The 18,322-nt window shown below is 39.4% G+C and overlaps 1 protein-coding gene across 4 annotated transcripts in view; it reads right to left on the reverse strand.

The window, feature by feature from the left end:
- Positions 1-18,322, reverse strand: part of YEATS2 (YEATS domain containing 2) — a 116,960-nt gene that overhangs the window by 86,550 nt on the left and 12,088 nt on the right. For 2 of the 4 annotated variants that reach the window (XM_059391439.1, XM_059391441.1), the window contains exon 2: positions 4,282-4,399. In XM_059391439.1, coding sequence (XP_059247422.1) covers positions 4,282-4,381 — 100 coding nt within the window. In that variant the 5' untranslated portion in view covers positions 4,382-4,399. Of the gene's footprint in view, positions 1-4,281; positions 4,400-7,550; positions 7,662-18,322 lie in introns of those variants that run through there. The other 2 variants (XM_059391440.1, XM_059391442.1) reach the window with 2 other exon arrangements.

Below are 18,322 nucleotides of genomic sequence, written 5' to 3' on the forward strand. Positions count from 1 at the left end.
GTAAAAAAAGAAACCCAGGAAACAGTAATTCCTACATGGAGAAACCTAGTGGCTGTCACCTTAACCAATGATGAAAAGTTAACATTACTAATATGGCAGCAAACTGACATAAGGCACTGAGAAGTCTACATCACTCTAAGGCACTCTGGCCAAAAATGCTAAATCTAATTACAGGGAACATCAAACAAACCCAAACTGAAGGACATTCTACAAAATAACTGGCTTACATGATTCAAACATTAGAGTCAAGGAAGGCAGAAAGGTTGAGGAGATTAAAAGAGATTAAAGAGGTATGACAACAAAATGCACTGTGTGATCCTGGACTGGAGCCTAGAGAGGGAAACAGTTATAAAATACAATACTGCGAAACTGGTAACACCTGAATATGGACTGAACGCTACATAATGTAATGATGAATGTTAAAATTTCCTGCTTCTGATAATAACGCTGCAATTACAAAAGACAAATCTTCTTAAGAAACACAACACTTGTGTTTACAGGTGTCCAATTTATTTTCCAGAGATTTAAAAAGAATAATGTGGGGGCGCCTGGGTGGCTCAGTGGGTTAAGCCGCTGCCTTTGGCTCAGGTCATGATCTCAGGGTCCTGGGATCGAGTCCCGCATCGGGCTCTCTGCTCATCAGGGAGCCTGCTTCCCTCTCTCTCTCTCTCTCTCTCTGCCTGCCTCTCCATCTACTTGTGATTTCTCTCTGTCAAATAAATAAATAAAATCTTTTAAAAATAAAATAAAATAAAATAAAAAGAATGACGTGCATATATACCTGCATGCAAAGATGCACGTATCTGAGAGAGCGCACGCGCATGTGTGGGGGGGCCAGATAAATGAGGCAAAATATAAACAACTGGCTAATTAATCTGGATAAAAGATATAAAAGTATTCCTTGCAATTTTTCTGCTAGGAATTATACCAAAATAAAAATTACCTAACAACAAAAAGAAATCCATTAAGATTCTGACAGAAATATTTGGTGACCTGTGAAAAACCACAGTTCCAAAGAAAAAGAAAATAAAGAGGTAGCTAGAGGGGAGGTATAGTCTGTGACATAAGAGCAGCTCATAAAGAAGGCAGGGAACTTCCTTCTATAGAGAAGGATCTAGCAAGCAATTCAGCAGTTCCTGATTACAACTACCTAAAAGAACGAGCAAAGAAAGAACTCAAAAATTAAAAAATGCCTCTGGGGCCCCTGGTGTCTCAGTCAGTTAAGTGTCCAACTCTTTTTTTTTTTTTTTTTAAAGACTTTATTTATTTATTTGACAGAGAGAGATCACAAGTAGGCAGAGAGGCAGGCTGGGGCGGGGGAGGGGTGCAGAGAGCCCGATGCGGGGCTTGATCCAAAGACCCTGAGATCATGACCTGAGCCGAAGGCAGAAGCTTAGCCCACTGAGCCACCCAGGCACGCCAAAGTGTCCAACTCTTGATTTCCACCCAAGTCATGATTTCAGGGTCATGAGATCAAGCCCCATGGCAGGCTCTGTCCTGGGTGTACAGCCTGCTTAGGATTCTCTTACTCTCTCTGCACCCCGCCCCTCAATCTCTCTCTCTCTCAAAAAAAAAAAAAAAAGCCTCTCTCTCCCTCTCTCTTTTGTTTAAGATTTTATTTATTATTTATTCGAGAGAGGGACAGAAAATATAGTGAGAGAGAGCACAAGCAGGGAGGAGAGGAAGAGGAAAGCTCCCCGCTGAGCAGGGAACCTGATGCAGGGCTTGATCCCAGGACCCTGGGCTCAAAATCTGAGCCTGAAGGCAGACGCTTAACCAACTGAGCTACCCAGGCACCCCCACAAGCCTCTACTCTTGAAAGCAATAACGTACTATATGATAACTAGAATTTACATAAAATTTCAAGGGGTCACCTGAGTGGCACAGTCAGGTGAGTGACTCTTAGTTTTAGCTCAGGTCATGATCTTAAGGTCATGAGATAGAGCCTGAAGTCATGGTGTCTGCTAGAGATTCTCCCCTCTCTTTCTGCCTCTCCCCCATGCACACTGTCTCTCCCTATCAAACAAACAAATCTTAAAAAAAAAAAACCTTGAAATTAAAAAAAAAGAGGATTAAAAAAATGCCTCTAGAGGTCACAGAATTCAGATGAAGACTACTCAAAGTAATATGCAACTCAGAGTTTAAAATATCAGATACAAGAGGAAAAAAGAGCCAAAGAACTGCCTGAAAACCCTGGAATTTGGGGGCATTTGGCTGGCTCAGTCAGTACAGCATGAGACTCTTGATGTTGGGTTTGTAAGTTCAAGCCTCACACTGGGTGTAGAGATTACTTAAAAATAAAATCCTTAAAAAAGAAAAAAAAACCTGGGAATTATACAAAGTGAGCCTATATCTACAATATGAAAAAAAAATGATGTTCAGGGGCGCCTGGGTGGCTCAATGGGTTAAAGCCTCTGCCTTCGGCTCAGGTCATGATCCCAGGGTCCTGGGATCGAGCCCCACGTCGGGCTCTCTGCTTAGCGGGGAGCCTGCTTCCTCCTCTCTCTCTCTGCCTGCCTCTCTGCCTACTTGTGATCTCTGTCTGTCAAATGGATGAGTAAAATCTTTAAAAAAAAAAGAAAAGAACCTTTAAAAAAAAAATGATGTTCATGCATGCTCTGGAGTATATGAAAAATTACAGAGAAAATTTGGACCCTCTGATGACCCATGTAATTTTCTCCCTGTAAAATATATCATTAAACTGGCAACTTCAAACTAATAATGGTATAAATGGTATAACTGAGCATTCTTATGGATAGTCTGCATGGAGGAAAATGACTGCTTTTTGTCATTGTCAAAGAATATTTTCTAGTATCACTATATATAGATCCTTATATATATATATCCTTGTGTGTACAAACCAGCAGATATTCTTAGGGAAAAGAAGCTGAAGTCAGAGAACTTGATCACTGAGGGCTGTTTTATCATAAGCTCCTTAGAGAGAAACTCTTCTAATAAAAACAAAACAATATAATAAGCAAAAGGAAGTATTCAGAAGCAAAATTCTGAGAAATAAAAATACAGTTTGGGATTAGGCACAGAATGGTCACCCAGAGGAAGAATAGCAAATTATCCCTCAGTAGGAAAAACTATCCCTGCTTAGGCTAAGTACCTGGGAAATTACACTGTATTTTTAAAGTGAAATTATGATGTTCACTAAAACAATCAGTTTTCCTTCTTATTTTTATTAAAAAAGTCATGCCATCTGATGCATTTGAGTAATGAATCCAAGTGTCACAAGTCTTTGGCTTATTACTGAAAGGAAATAATTTCCTTATAAATAAAATAACTGAATGAGGAGAAAGGTTGCAGTGAAATGTTTTCATTATTTAGAATTCAATTTGATAATTTTTGGTCCACAAAGAATTTTGGGAGGTACACAGGACTTGACTGCACTTGGAGACACAAATTTTCTTTCACTACTTCATAGGACTTGACTGCACTTGGAGACACAAATTTTCTTTCACTACTTCCACTTATCTTTGTGGAGTTACAACAATATGACTTGGATGCCTTCTGTACCCAGTCGTGTCAATTTACATAGATTTATTATTTTAATAAACAGCAGTGAATTTCAGCAATAATTTGTTTTAAAAACCCAAATTCAGCACCTTCTCCTGAGATACCTTAAAATATTCTGGGTAGCTACAGACACATATTTGATAATTTGCTCTTCAACTAATAATATGATCTTGGGCAAGTAATTTCACACCTCTGAGCCTAAACTAAAAGCAGCTAAGTGCAAGGGTTAAACTAGATCAGAATCTTCCAAATTTAGGTCCTCCATATACCACCTTTAAGTTACCTACACTACATCTGAGAATCATATGAAACATCTATTTCACATAATTAAATATTATATTTAAATAATTTTAGCCTTATCCTAAGCAACAGTAGTCATGAAACTATGAGTTTGATTAGACCATGTATGTCCAACAGACATTAAAATAATATGGCACTACTGTAATAGAAAACCTTAATCCATGTACCACCTATTATCATCTATCCATACTGCATATTATAAGACTTTATGGTTATGACCGACTTACCATGATAGCTAAATCTTTCAGCCAGTCTCACTATTGACACTTTCACTGTCTATGTGATTGTCTTCTGGTCTTCGTTGGAACACACGGCGTATTGCTGTTAACAGAGGAGTTAACTAATCCCTCTTCAGATTATACAAAACAGTGGAAATGCATTTTGTCTTAATCCCTATAAATCTTATAAGGAAGCACATCTCAACAAAGAAATAATGTCTCAAAGCAGGTGCATTCGTACCTGAATTCTCAATTGCTTTATGACGCTTATTTGGAAGGGCCACAGACACGTCCTCATAATCTGGATCGGTTTCTTTGATTGTTCGCTTGAGTCCAGACATGATGATATTCGTTCTTCACTGTGAAGTAGTAATAAGCGAATAAATAAACAAACACTGCTTGATGCTAGTACTTATAACTGCATGTGTACACGTAAATGAAGAGAATAAATACTACATAATACTGAACTCTTAAGTCTCTATCTAAGACATATATATATATCCCTGTTAAAGTCAAAAGCATAACTAACTTCAAAAGTTTACTAAAAACAGGGGCTCCTGGGTGGCTAAGTTGGTTAAGTGTCCAACACTTGGTGTTGACGCAGGTTATGATCTCAGGGTTGTGAGACTGAGCCAGGCGTCAGGCTCCCCCCACAACAGAAAGTCAGCTAGAGATTTTCTCTTCCTCTCCATCTATCATTCATCCCCCACCCGCTACATGCACATACTCTCTGATAAATATGTAAATTTTTTTAAGTTAACTAAAAACAAAAACAAACCATAATCATCTGTCAGAAAATGTAGGTTTTCCCTCTCAAGAGAAAATCCTATAATAAGGTAGCACATTGCTCAGACTTTTCAAAAGGAGCCAGGCTTTCACAGAAGGGCATTCATAAGTGAAGGAAAGAAACCAGACTTTGATGAAAACATGGTAAAGTCCAAATAGCACCTTGGAATTCATAATACAAAACAGGAGCAATACATATAGTTAAGCTCTTAAATAATTTATCATACAAGTCCTCTTTCTGATACTTACACAGTGCCTGCTACATAACAGGTACTCAATAAATATTATTGTTACTGATCACTTTTCATTACTCATAATAAACCCAAATCACAGACATATTAAGCAAGTTTGCAAAATAATAAGTCCTACGTGTACAGGTCTTCAAATAAAACAATCCCATAAATCTTCTAGATCAGTACAGTACCCATACATTAGCAACTACTCATATGTAGTTATTTAAAGTTAGTTAAAAATTTAAAAAATTAAAAAATAAAGTTAATTCAAAATTCAGTTCCTTTCTTCCACATTTCAATTTTTCTTTTTTTCTTTTAAAACAAGAGAACAAGAGCAGGGGGAGGGGCAGATGGAGAAGCAGACTCCCCACCAAGCAGAAAGCCTGATGTGGCACTTGATTCCAGGACCTTGGGATCATGACCTGAGCCAAAGGCAGAAGCTTAACCGACTGAGCCACCCAGGCAACCCAGATTTCAATTTTTTAATTTCAGAACTAAACACGTTTCAAGTGCGCAACAGCTATCAGTGGCTAGCAGATACAGAACACTTATATCATTGCAAAAAGTTCTACTGGACACTGTTCCTCTTCCAAACTGTGTTACATTGAGCACTTAGTAATATTTCATGAGTTAGCTTAGGAAATGCTGTCCAAACCAGTACTGTCCAAAAGTCATATGATGTGAGCCATGTATGGAATTTATTTGTTTAAAGATTTTATTTATTTATTTGACAAGGAGAAATCACAAGTAGGCAGAGAGGCAGAGCAGAGAGCTGAGCAGAGAGCCCGATGCAGGGCTCGATCCCAGGACCCAAAGGCAGAGGCTTTAACCCACTGAGCCACCCAGGCACCCCAGCCATATATGGAATTTAAAATTCTCTAGCAGCCACATTAAAAAAAGGAATAAAAGGGGCACTTGGCTGGCTCAGTCAGTAGAGCATGCAACTCTTGATCTCAGGATCATGAGACTGAGCTCCACACTGAGTGTAGAGATTACTTTAAAAAAAAAAAAAAGGAAAAAGAAATGGATGAAATTAATTTTAATTGTATTTTTACTTAACCAGTGTACCCAAAATATTATCATTCCAACAATGTAGTCAATATAAACAAATTAGCGATAAAATATTTTACATTCTTATCTCTGTGCTAAGTCTTTAAAATCCAGTGTGTATTTTACAGTTAGAGCACATCTCAATTTGGACCAGCCACTTTCAAAGGCTCAATAACCACCTGTGGCTAATGACTCCCTTACTGGGCAACGAGGGCCTACCGATACAGTATACAGATAAGAAGACAGCCTCAGGGTAGTTATGAGTTGTCCCTTAGAGCATTCATCTACAACACAGAAAAGACAAGAAGAGCTCCCTGATTTCCAAACCTCTGTTCTATCACTAATGGTTATTTACTTAACCAAAAGGCAAAAATATACAATATGCATTTACTGAGGTGATTAAATTTTTAAAATAAAATTAATTTAAAAATGTTAACTCAAAAATATATTTTATTTTAAATTATAAAAGAACTAACACTTTAAAAGTTTCTTGGCTTAGTCCAGTTCTGTTACCCATCCCAGAGACAGGCTCACATGATTTAGCTGGGAGAGGAACCCATTATGTAATGTTATATATTTAAGTCCTAGATCTAAGAGATCATTTTCTCCCGTTACTGCTACTTTGTGTAATAAGCTCAAAATGTTCTAAAAACTCCAGCACTTACAAATATCCAGAATTAAGCCATTTAATGTTTCTTCACCATCATTACACACCTGCTATAATTTAGAATATAAATGAGTCTTTACTTTTGTAAAGGCCCTGAATCCAACTGTTATTTGCTGTTTCTAAAGCTTATAAAAATTGAGCATAGAGGCACCTAGGTGGCTCAGTGGGTTAAAGCCTCTGCCTCCGGCTCAGGTCATGGTCTCAGGGTCCTGGGATTGAGCCCCACATTGGGTTCTCTCTGCTCAGTGGGGAGCCTGCCTCCCCCCCTCTCTGTCTGCTTCTCTACTTGTGATCTCTGTCAAATAAATGAATAAAATTTTCAAAAGAAAAAAAAAGTAAGCATAATGGGACACCTGGCTAGTTCAGTTGGTAGAGCATGCAACTCTTGACCTCGGGTCATGATTTATGCCCCACGTTGGGTGCAGCGCTTACTAAAAATAAGATAAAAAATAATTTTTCTTTAAAAAGTGAGAGTAAGTTCTTGCCTTCTCTATTTGGTCTGCAACTAGTTTTAGACAACATGAAAAAATCTTGGGCCATTAGATAAAGAATACATTCTTTAAAAAAAAAATCAACAAACCTCATTCTACTCTAATGCAGATGGAAAAAAACATATATCCTATTCTCTGATAAACCTAGAAACAGATACAGACACATCCTAGCTGGTCTTCAAATCTGTTTCTGTGCAACACCATTTCTTGGTGACACCCTGTCTCCTACAGTTTTCCAGAGTTTTATGAGATTATCTGTAAAGATGAGTGTGCTCAGCATCACCTTCACTCACCCATTCCATGGGCCTCATTATCTGAATATTCTCCTCCTACTTCCCTAGAGTAATAGTAGCTCCTCTCCAGGAAGGCTGGGGATCTTTGAAGAAAAGAGTATTTTATTTCACCCTCATTTAAGGGATAAAGCAAAAACTCTCCTTTGCTCCTTTTGCTCTAAAACAAAGGAAACAGAAGGGAAAAATGAGAAGAGTTTGATTGTGGAAAGTTGGGGTAGATAAGGAAGAAACCACCAATGAGTTAATTTGTACTGCCAAGGTCATTTGTAATTCATGCAACCCTTGTAATAAAGCTTTTCCTGTCTTCTCTGGGCATAGATTTGAGCTTCTGATAAACATATTTAGAAAGATTTAGACTGGGGTGCCTGGGTGGCTCAGTGGGTTAAAGCCTCCACCTTCAGTTCAGGTCATGATCCCAGGGTCATTGGATCGAGCCCTGCATTGGGCTCTCTGCTCAGCAGGGAGCCCTGCTTCCCCCTCTCTCTGCCTGCCTCTCTGCCTACTTGTGATCTCTGTCAAATACATAAATAAAATCTTAAAAAAAAAAGATTTATAACTATACTGTCACTTTTTAATAACTCAGGTCTGCTTCTGTCTAGCAAGAACAATACTGAAGTATACACGTGCCACATTCAAGTATCCACCAGCTAAGGCTAGGAACAACTGCTGGGGCGTGCTCTCATCACGATGGAATGAGTGAGAGAATGGAATGTGTAACAAATGACCCCTGGTCATGTTAAGTTTCAGATTCTTGTCTCACTTTGAGATTTATGAAAAGGAAATAGGAACAGTTGCTAGATACTGTCAGATTCAACTTTGAAACAAAATGTCCTATTAATACTCTTTAGGTTTTGAATCAAATGAAACAAAAGAGTACAGAGATGGTAAATGTGAACTGCTTAAAGAAAAAAGTCTGTCACTGTTTATAATTAGTCTGTGAGAAAGGATTTTCTCCATACCATGGGACCACTTCCACATTCAAAAATGTATGTAATGCTGATTCCTCTAATTTAAAATACTTAAGTCACTGGGTGCCTGGGTGGTTCAGCTGGTTAAGCGACTGTCGTCAGCTCAGGTCATGATCCCAGAGTCCCAGGATAGATCCGGCTCCCAGCTAAGCGGGGAGTCTGCTTCTCACTCTGACCTCCTCCCCTCTCATGCTCTCTCTCTCTTTCTCTCTCTCTCTCAAATAAATAAATAAAATCTTAAAACAATAATTAAAAAAAATAAAATATTTATGTCATTTAAACAGGCTCATTATAGAAAATTATTGGCTTGGGGCACCTGGATGGTTCAGTCAGTGGAGTGCGTGACTCTTGATCTTGGAGTTGTGAGTTCAAGCCCCACACTGGGCATGGAGGTTACTTAAAAATAAAAAAATATGGGCACCTATGTGGCTCAGTGGGTTAAAGTCTCTGCCTTCAGCTCGGGTCATGATCCCGGGGTCCTGGGATTGAGCCCTGCATCAGGCTCTCTGCTCAGCCGGGAGCCTGCTTCCCCCTCCCTCTCTCTCTGCCTGCCTCTCTGCCTATTTGTCATCTCTGTCTGTCAAATAAATAAATAAGATCTTTAAAAATAAATAAATAGATAGATAGATAGATAGATAGATAGATAGGGGAGTCAAGATGGCAGAGAAGTAGCAGGCTGAGACTACATCAGGAAGCAGGAGGTCAGCTAGATAGATTATCAATCCATTGTGAACACCTACAAATCCAACAGGAGACCGAAGAGAAGAACAGCAACAATTCTAGAAACAGAAAATCGACCACTTTCTGAAAGGTAAGATCGGTGGAGAAGTGAATCCAAAGCGACGGGAAGATAGACCCCGGGGGGAGGGGCCGGCTCCTGGCAAGTGGAAGAGCAACAGAGCACAAAATCAGGACTTTTAAAAGTTCTGCTCCATTGAGGGACATCGCTCCAGAGGCTAAACTGGGGTGAAGCTCACGCGGGGTTAGCGTGACCCCAGGTCCCGCGAGGTCACAGAAGGATAGGGGGTGTCTGGAGTGTCACAGAGCTCGCAGGTATTAGAGCGGGGAAGCCGGCTACAGAGACAGAGCCAAGGAGTGAGCTCTCAGCTCGGGGTTACCTTGAACCAGTCACAGGCTGGGTGAGCTCGGAGCGCAGCCAGAGGCCAAGGAGACGGGAGTGATTGGGCACTTTTATCTGAGGGCGCACTGAGGAGTGGGGCCCCCAGCTCTCCGCTCCTCCGGGCTTGAGATTGGGAGGCCGCCATTTTCATTCCCATCCTCCGGAACTCTACACAAAGCGTTCAGGGAACAAAAGCTCCTGAAACCGAACCCAAGCAGATTACTTAGCCCAACCCCTGGTAAGGGCGCTGCAGTTCGGCCTGGGGCAAAGACACCTGAGAATCACTACAACAGGCCCCTCCCCCAGAAGATCAACAAGAAATCCAACCAAGACCAAGTTCACGTACCAAGGAGAACAGCAGAATTCCAGAGGAGGAGAAAGCAAAGCATGGAATTCATGGCTTTCTCCCCAAGATTCCTTAGTCTTGCAGTTAATTTTTTTTTAATTTTATTTATTTTCTTCTTCTAATTTTTTTAACTTTTACCCTTTCCTCTTTTAACGTTTTTTAACGAGGTTATCTTAACAATACCTTTCATTTAAAAAAATAATAATCATCATCTTTTTTGAACCTTCATTATTTGAGTCATATTTTATCCTTCATTTTATCTAATTTTATTTTTTGTATACACATAGGGTTTTTTCTTCTAAAAAATTCGGGGTATGACTTCTTCTAATAGATCAAAATATGCCCTAAATCTAGCTCCAGGCTTGTTCTAGTCTCCAACCCGAGCAAAATCTCTCCACTTTCTTTTTCTATATTCTCCCAACCAACTTACTTTATCAACTCCTTTTTTAGAAATTATAAAAAATTTTTTTTCCATCTTTATAGGCATATTCCATTCCTTCATTGTGTTTACCCTTATATATGTTTTTCATTCTTTAAAATTTTAGGAGGTAGTTTCTTCTAAGAGACCAAAATACTCCCAAAATTAAGTGGGTGACCCTGTTCTAGTCACTAGTCTAATATATATATTTTTTTTATTTTTTATTTGTTTAAAATTTGTTTTCTTTTTTTTCTTTTTAAATTTTTTTTCTGAACTTCTTTTTATCCCCTTTCTCCCCACCATGATTTGAGGTCTCTTCTGATTTGGCTAAAGCACATTTTCCTCAGGTCTTTGCCACCCTTTTAGTATTTTATTTGCTCCTTCATATATTCTTATCTGGACAAAATGACAAGGCAGAAAAATTCACCACAAAAAAAAAGAACAAGAGGCAATACCAAAGCCTAGGGACCTAATCAATACGGACATTGGTAATATGTCAGATCTAGAGTTCAGAATGACAATTCTCAAGGTTCTAGTGGGGTTCGAAAAAGGCATGGAAGATATTAGAGAAACCCTCTCGGGAGAGATAAAAGCCCTTTCAAGAGAAATAAAAGAACTAAAGTCTAACCAAGTTGAAATCAAAAAAGCTATTAATGATGTGCAATCAAAAATGGAGGCTCTTACTGCTAGGATAAATGAAGCAGAAGAAAGAATCAGTTATATAGAAGACCAAATGACAGAGAATAAAGAAGCTGAGCAAAAGAGAGACAAACAAATACTGGACCATGAGGGGAGAATCCGAGAGATAAGTGACACCATAAGACAAAACAACATTAGAATAATTGGGATTCCAGAAGAAGAAGAAAAAGAGAGGGGAGCAGAAGGTATACTGGAGAGAATTATTGTAGAGAATTTCCCTAATATGGCAAAGGGAACAAGCATCAAAATCCAGGAGGTGCTGAGAACCCCCCTCAAAATCAGTAAGAATAGGTCCACACCGTGTCACCTAACAGTACAATTTACAAGTCTTAGTGATAAAGAGAAAATCCTGAAAGCAGCCCGGGAAAAGAAGTCTGTAACATATAATGGTAAAAATATTAGATTGGCAGCAGACTTATCCACAGAGACCTGGCAGGCCAGAAAGAACTGGCATGATATATTCAGAGCACTAAACGAGAAAAACATGCAGCCAAGAATACTATATCCAGCTAGGCTAACATTGAAAATAGAAGGAGAGATAAAAAGCTTCCAGGACAAACAAAAACTGAAAGAATTTGCAAACACCCAACCAGCTCTACAGGAAATACTGAAAGGTGTCCTCTAAACAAAGAGAGACCCTGTAAGTAGTAGATCAGAAAGGAACAGACAATATACAGTAATAGTCAGCTTACAGGCAATACAATGGCACTAAACTCATATCTCTCAATAGTTACTCTGAATGTTAATGGGCTAAATACCCCAATTAAAAGACACAGGGTATCAGAATGGATAAAAAAGCAAAACCCATCAATGTGCTGCCTATAAGAGACTCATTTTAGACCCGAAGACACCTCCAGATTTAAAGTGAGGGGGTGGAAAACAATTTACCATGCTAATGGACATCAGAATAAGGCTGGGGTGGCAATCCTTATATCCGATCAATTAGACTTTAAGCCAAAGACTATAACAAGAGATGAGGAAGGACACTATATCATACTCAAAGGGTCTGCACAACAAGAAGATCTAACAATTTTAAATATCTATGCCCATAACATGGGAGCAGCCAACTATATAAACCAATTAATAACAAAATCAAAGAAAGACATCAACAATAGTACAATAATACTAGGGGACTTTAACACACCCCTCACTGAAATGGACAGATCATCCAAGCAAAAGATCAACAAGGAAATAAAGGCCTTAAATGACACACTGGACCAGATGTCACAGATATATTCAGAACATTTCATTCCAAAGCAACAGAATAAACATTCTTCTCTAGGGCACATGGAACATTCTTCAGAATAGATCACATCCTGGGTCACAAATCAGGTCTCAACTGGTATCAAAAGATTGGGATCATTCCCTGCATATTTTCAGACCACAATGCTCTGAAGCTAGAACTCAATCACAAGAGGAAATTTGGAAAGAACCCAAATACATGGAGACTAAACAGCATCCTTCTAAAGAATGAATGGGTCAACCGAGAAATTAAGGAAGAATTGAAAAAATTCATGGAAACAAATGATAATGAAAACACAATGGTTCAAAATCTGTAGGACACAGCAAAGGCAGTCCTGAGAGGAAAATATATAGCGGTACAAGCCTTTCTCAAGAAACAAGAAAGGTCTTGGGCGCCTGGGTGGCTCAGTGGGTTAAGCTGCTGCCTCCGGCTCAGGTCATCTCAGGGAGCCTGCTTCCTCCTCTCTCTCTCTGCCTGCCTCTCTGCCTACTTGTGATCTCTCTCTGTCAAATAAATAAATAAAATCTTTAAAAAAAAAAAAAAAAAGAAAAGAAACAAGAAAGGTCTCAAATGCACAACCTAACCCTACACCTGAAGGAGCTGGAGAAAAAACAACAAAGAAAGCCTAAACCCAGCAGGAGAAGAGAAATCATAAAGATCAGAGCAGAAATCAATGAAATAGAAACCAAAAAAACAATAGAACAAATCAATGAAACTAGGAGCTGGTTCTTTGAAAGAATTAATAAGATTGATAAACCCCTGGCCAGACTTATCAAAAAGAAAAGAGAAAGAACCCAAATAAATAAAATCATGAATAAAAGAGGAGAGATCACAACCAACACCAAAGAAATACAAACAACTGTAAAAACATATTATAAACAACTCTATGGCAACAAATTTGACAATCTGGAAGAAATGTATGCAGTCATGGAGACATATAAACTACCACAACTGAACCAGGTAGAAATAGAAAACCTGAACAGACCTATAACCAGTAAGGAGATTGAAACAGTCATCAAAAATCTCCAAACAGGGGCGCCTGGGTGGCTCAGTGGGTTAAGCCACTGCCTTCGGCTCAGGTCATGATCTCAGGGTCCTGGGATCGAGTCCCGCATCGGGCTCTCTGCTCAGAGGGAGCCTGCTTCCCTCTCTCTCTCTCTGCCTGCCTCTCTGTCTACTTGTGATTTCTCTCTGTAAAATGGATAAATAAAATCTTTAAAAAAAAAAAAAAAAATCTCCAAACAAACAAAGCCCACGGCCAGACGGCTTCCCAGGGGAATTCTACCAAACATTTAAAGAAGAATTTATACCTAGTCTCCTGAAACTGTTCCAAAAAATAGAAAAGAAATGGAAGGAAAACTTCCAAACTCATTTTATGAGGCCAGCATCACCTTGATCCCAAAACCAGACAAGGATCCCATCAAAAAAGAGAATTACAGACCAATATCCTTGAAGAACACAGATACAAAAATTCTCACCAAAATACTAGCCAATAGGATCCAACAGTACATTAAAATGATTATTCACCATGACCAAGTGGGATTTATTCCAGGGCTGCAAGGTTGGTTCAACATCTGCAAATCAATCAATGTGATACAACACATTAATAAAAGAAAGAACAAGAACCATATGATACTCTCAAGAGATGCTGAAAAAGCGTTTAACAAAGTACAGCATCCCTTCCTGATCAAAACTCTTCAAACTGTAGGGAGAGAGGGTACATACCTCAATATCATCAAAGCCATCTATGAAAAACCCACTGCAAATATCATTCTCAATGGAGAAAAACTGAAAGCTTTTCCGCTAAGGTCAGGAACATGGTTCATTATCACCACTACTATTCAACATAGTACTAGAAGTCCTAGCCTCAGCAATCAGACAACAAAAAGAAATTAAAGGCATCCAAATCGGCAAAGAAGAAGTCAAACTATCACTTTTTACAGATGATATGATACTGTATGTGAAAAACTCAAAAGGCTCCACTCCAAAACTGCTAGAACTTGTACAGGAATTCAGTAAAGTGTCAGGATATAAAATCAATGCACAGAAATCAGTTGCATTTCTCTACACCACCAACAAGACAGAAGAAAGAGAAATTAAGGAGTCAATCCCATTTACAGTTGCACCCAAAACCATAAGATACCTAGGAACAAACCTAACCAAAGAGGCAAAGAATCTATACTCAGAAAACTATAAAGTACTCATGAAAGAATCTGAGGAAGACACAAGAAAACTGAAAAATGTTCCATGCTCCTGGACTGGAAGAATAAATATTGTGAAAATGTCCATGCTACCTATAGCAATCTACACATTTAATGCAATCGCTATCAAAATACCATCCATTTTTTTCGAAGAAATGGAACAAATAATCCTAAAATTTATATGGAACCAGAAAAGACCTCGAATAGCCAAAGGAATATTGAAAAAGAAAGCCAAAGCTGGTGACATCACAATTCCGGACTTCAAGCTCTATTACAAAGCTGTAATCATCAAGACAGTATGGTACTGGCACAAAAACAGACACATAGATCAATGGAACAGAATAGAGAGCGCAGAAACAGACCCTCAACTCAATGTCAACTAATCTTCGACAAAGCAGGAAAGAATGTCCAATGGAAAAAAGACAGTCTGTTTAACAAACTCTCCTTGAGGAGAATACAGGCAGCAACCTCTTTGACCTCAGCTGCAGCAACTTCTTCCTGGGAACATCGCCAAAGGCGAGAAGCAAGGGCAAAAATGAACTATTGGGATTTCACCAAGATCAAAAGCTTTTGCACAGCAAAGGAAACAGTTAACAAAACCAAAAGAGAACTGACAGAATGGGGGAAGATATTTGCATACAACATATCAGATAAAGGGCTAGTATCCAAAATCTATAAAGAGCTTAGCAAACAACACCCAAAGGACAAATAATCCAATCAAGAAATGGGCAGAGGACATGAACAGACATTTCTGCAAAGAAGACATCCAGATGGCCAACAGACATATGAAAAAGTGCTCCATATCACTTGGCATCAGAGAAATACAAATCAGAACCACAGTGAGATACCACCTCACTCCAGTCAGAATGGCTAAAATAAACAAGTCAGGAAATGACAGATGCTGGCAAGGATGCGGAAAAAGGGGAACCCTCCTACACTGTTGGTGGGAATGCAAGCTGGTACAACCACTCTGGAAAACAGCATGGAGGTTCCTCAAAAAGTTGAAAATAGAGCTACCCTATGACCCAGCAATTGCACTACTGGGTATTTACCCTAAAGATACAAACATAGTGATCCGAAGGGGCACATGCACCTGAATGTTTATAGCAGCAATGTCCACAACAGCTAACTATGGAAAGAACCTAGATGTCCATCAACAGATGAATGGATAAAAAGATGTGGTATATGTACACAATGGAATACTATGCAGCCATCAAAAGAAATGAAATTTTGCCATTTGCGACAACGTAGATGGAACTAGAGGTATTATGCTTAGCGAAATAAGTCAATCGGAGAAAGACAACTATCATATGATCTCCCTGATATGAGGAAGTGGAGATGCAACGTGGGGGGTTCGGGGGTAGGAAAAGAATAAATGAAAAAAGATGGGATTGGGAGGGAGACAAACCATAAGTGACTCTTAGTCTCACAAAACAAACTGAGGGTTGCTGGGGGGGAAGGGGGCCGGGAGAGGAGGGTGGGGTTATGGACACCGAGGAAGGTATTTGCTATGGTGAGTACTGTGAAGTGTGTAAAGCTGGCGATTCACAGACCTGTACCCTGGGGGTAAAAATACATTGTATGTTTATAAAAAAATTTTTTTAATTCAATAAATAAATAAATAAATAAATATGTATGTATGTATGTACACACACACACACACACACACACACGCATATATCTGTATGTATATATAAAAAGTAAACAGCTTTCCAATAGTGATGACCTCTCCATGTGTAAAAATATCCCCTCATGAAGGACCTCTTCCACTGGTCTCCGGAAGAGGAGAAGAGGAAGCATGAGAAGCACCTGCTGCAGAGCCCCAACTCCTACTTCACAACTGTGTGGCGTCCCCAGAATTCTACAAAATCACCAGTTCAGTCTAGCCACCTAGACTCCCCACAAAGTAAAAGAATAATAATAGTAAAATAGCAAAAACCTGTTTAGCTACCACTTAGTCTAAGAAATAGGAAATTGCTTATACTTTTAAGTGTCTTCAAGTACTCCCCTCACCGATCATTTTGTATTTTTTGAATATCTGAAATATTTTATGATAAAATCAAATTTAAAAGTATTACGAATCTGGGGCATCTGGGTGGCTCAGTTGTTAAGCATCTGCCTTCGGCTCAGGTCATGATCCCTGGGTCCTGGGACTGAGCCCCGCATTAGGCTCCCTGCTTGGTAGGAAGCCTGCTTCTCCCTCTCCCGCTCCCCCTGCTTGTGTTCCCTCTCTCATTCTCTCTCTCTCTGTGTCAAATAAATAAATAAATAAATTTTTAAAGATTTTATTTATTTATTTGACAGAAAGAGATCACAAGTAGTCAAAGAGGCAGGCAGAGAGTGGGGGCGTGGGCAGGGAAGCAGGCTCCTTACTGAGCAGAGAGCCTGTTGTGGGGCTTGATCCCAGGACCTGGAGATCATGACCTGAGCCAAAGGCAGATGCTCAACTGATTGAGCCATCTACGTGGTCCGAGGTTAATCATTTTTCCTAAAGAGTTAATTTTTTTAAGTAATTTTTACACCCAGTGTCGGATTTGAACCTACAACCCCGAGATCAAGAGTTGCACCCTGCATCCTCCTCTGAGTCTTGGTTTCATTTCAGGTCATGATCTCAGGGTTGTGAGGCTGAGCCTTGAGTTGGGCTCTCTGCTGAGCATGGAATCTGCTTAAGGTTCTCTCCTGTCCCTACCCCCTACCCCTGCATGCTCTCGCTCTTGCTAAATAAACAAATCTTTGGGGAAATAAAAAGAGCTGTGCACTCTAACTGAGCCAGCCAGACACCCCATCATTGTTATTTTTTTATAATGACTTTAAAAAAATTTATTGGATTGAAAGGAAAGGTATTATGCTAAGCAAAATAAGTCAGTCAGAGGAAGACAATTGTCATTTGATGTCACTAATACATGGAATTTAAAAAATAAAACAGAGAAGCACAGGGGAAGGGAGGAAAAAATAAAACAAGATCAAGTCAGAGAAGGGGACAAACCATAAGAGATTCTTTTTTTTTTTTTTTTAAGATTTTATTTATTTATTTGAAAGACAGAGATCATAAGTAGGCAGAGAGGCAGCCAGAGAGGGGTGGGGGAAGCAGGCTCCCTGCTGACCAGAGAGCCTGATGCAGGGCTCGATCCCAGGACCCTGAGATCATGACCTGAGCCGGAGGCAGAGGCTTTAACCCACTGAGCCACCCAGACGCCCCAGAGATTCTTAATCGTGGGAAACAAACAGGGTTGCTGGAGGGGAGGGGTTGTTGGGAGATGGGGAAACTGGGTGATGGACATTAAGGAGGGCACATGATGTAATGAGCACTGGATGTTACATAAGACTGATGAATCACTGAATTCTACCTCTGAAACTAATAATACTCTATATGTTTAATTAATTGAATTTAAATTTAAAAAGGGAAAAATTTATATTAAGTAATCTCTGCACCCAGCATGGGGCTCAAATTCATGACCCTGAGATCAGGAGTCACATGCTCCTCTGCCTAAGCCAGCCAGGTGCCTCTATTAGGACTCTGAGGTCTAATTCACATACTGTAAAAATCACTCTTTTAAAGTACAAAACTCGGTGTTTTTCTTTTTGTTTTAGTAGATTCACAAAGTTGTGCAACTACCACTATATCTAATTCTAGACAGTTTTTATTAATAAGTAGTTTCTTAGACCAGGGAGAGTTGATTTAAAGAACAGCCAATTTTCTAAAAATTGTTTCATGTTTCGGCACCTGGGTGGCTCGGTTGGGCTTTCAGCTCTTGATTTTGGCTTGG

This window comes from Mustela nigripes, chromosome 2 (assembly GCF_022355385.1).
Source record: "Mustela nigripes isolate SB6536 chromosome 2, MUSNIG.SB6536, whole genome shotgun sequence".
Taxonomy (NCBI): Eukaryota; Metazoa; Chordata; class Mammalia; order Carnivora; family Mustelidae; genus Mustela; species Mustela nigripes.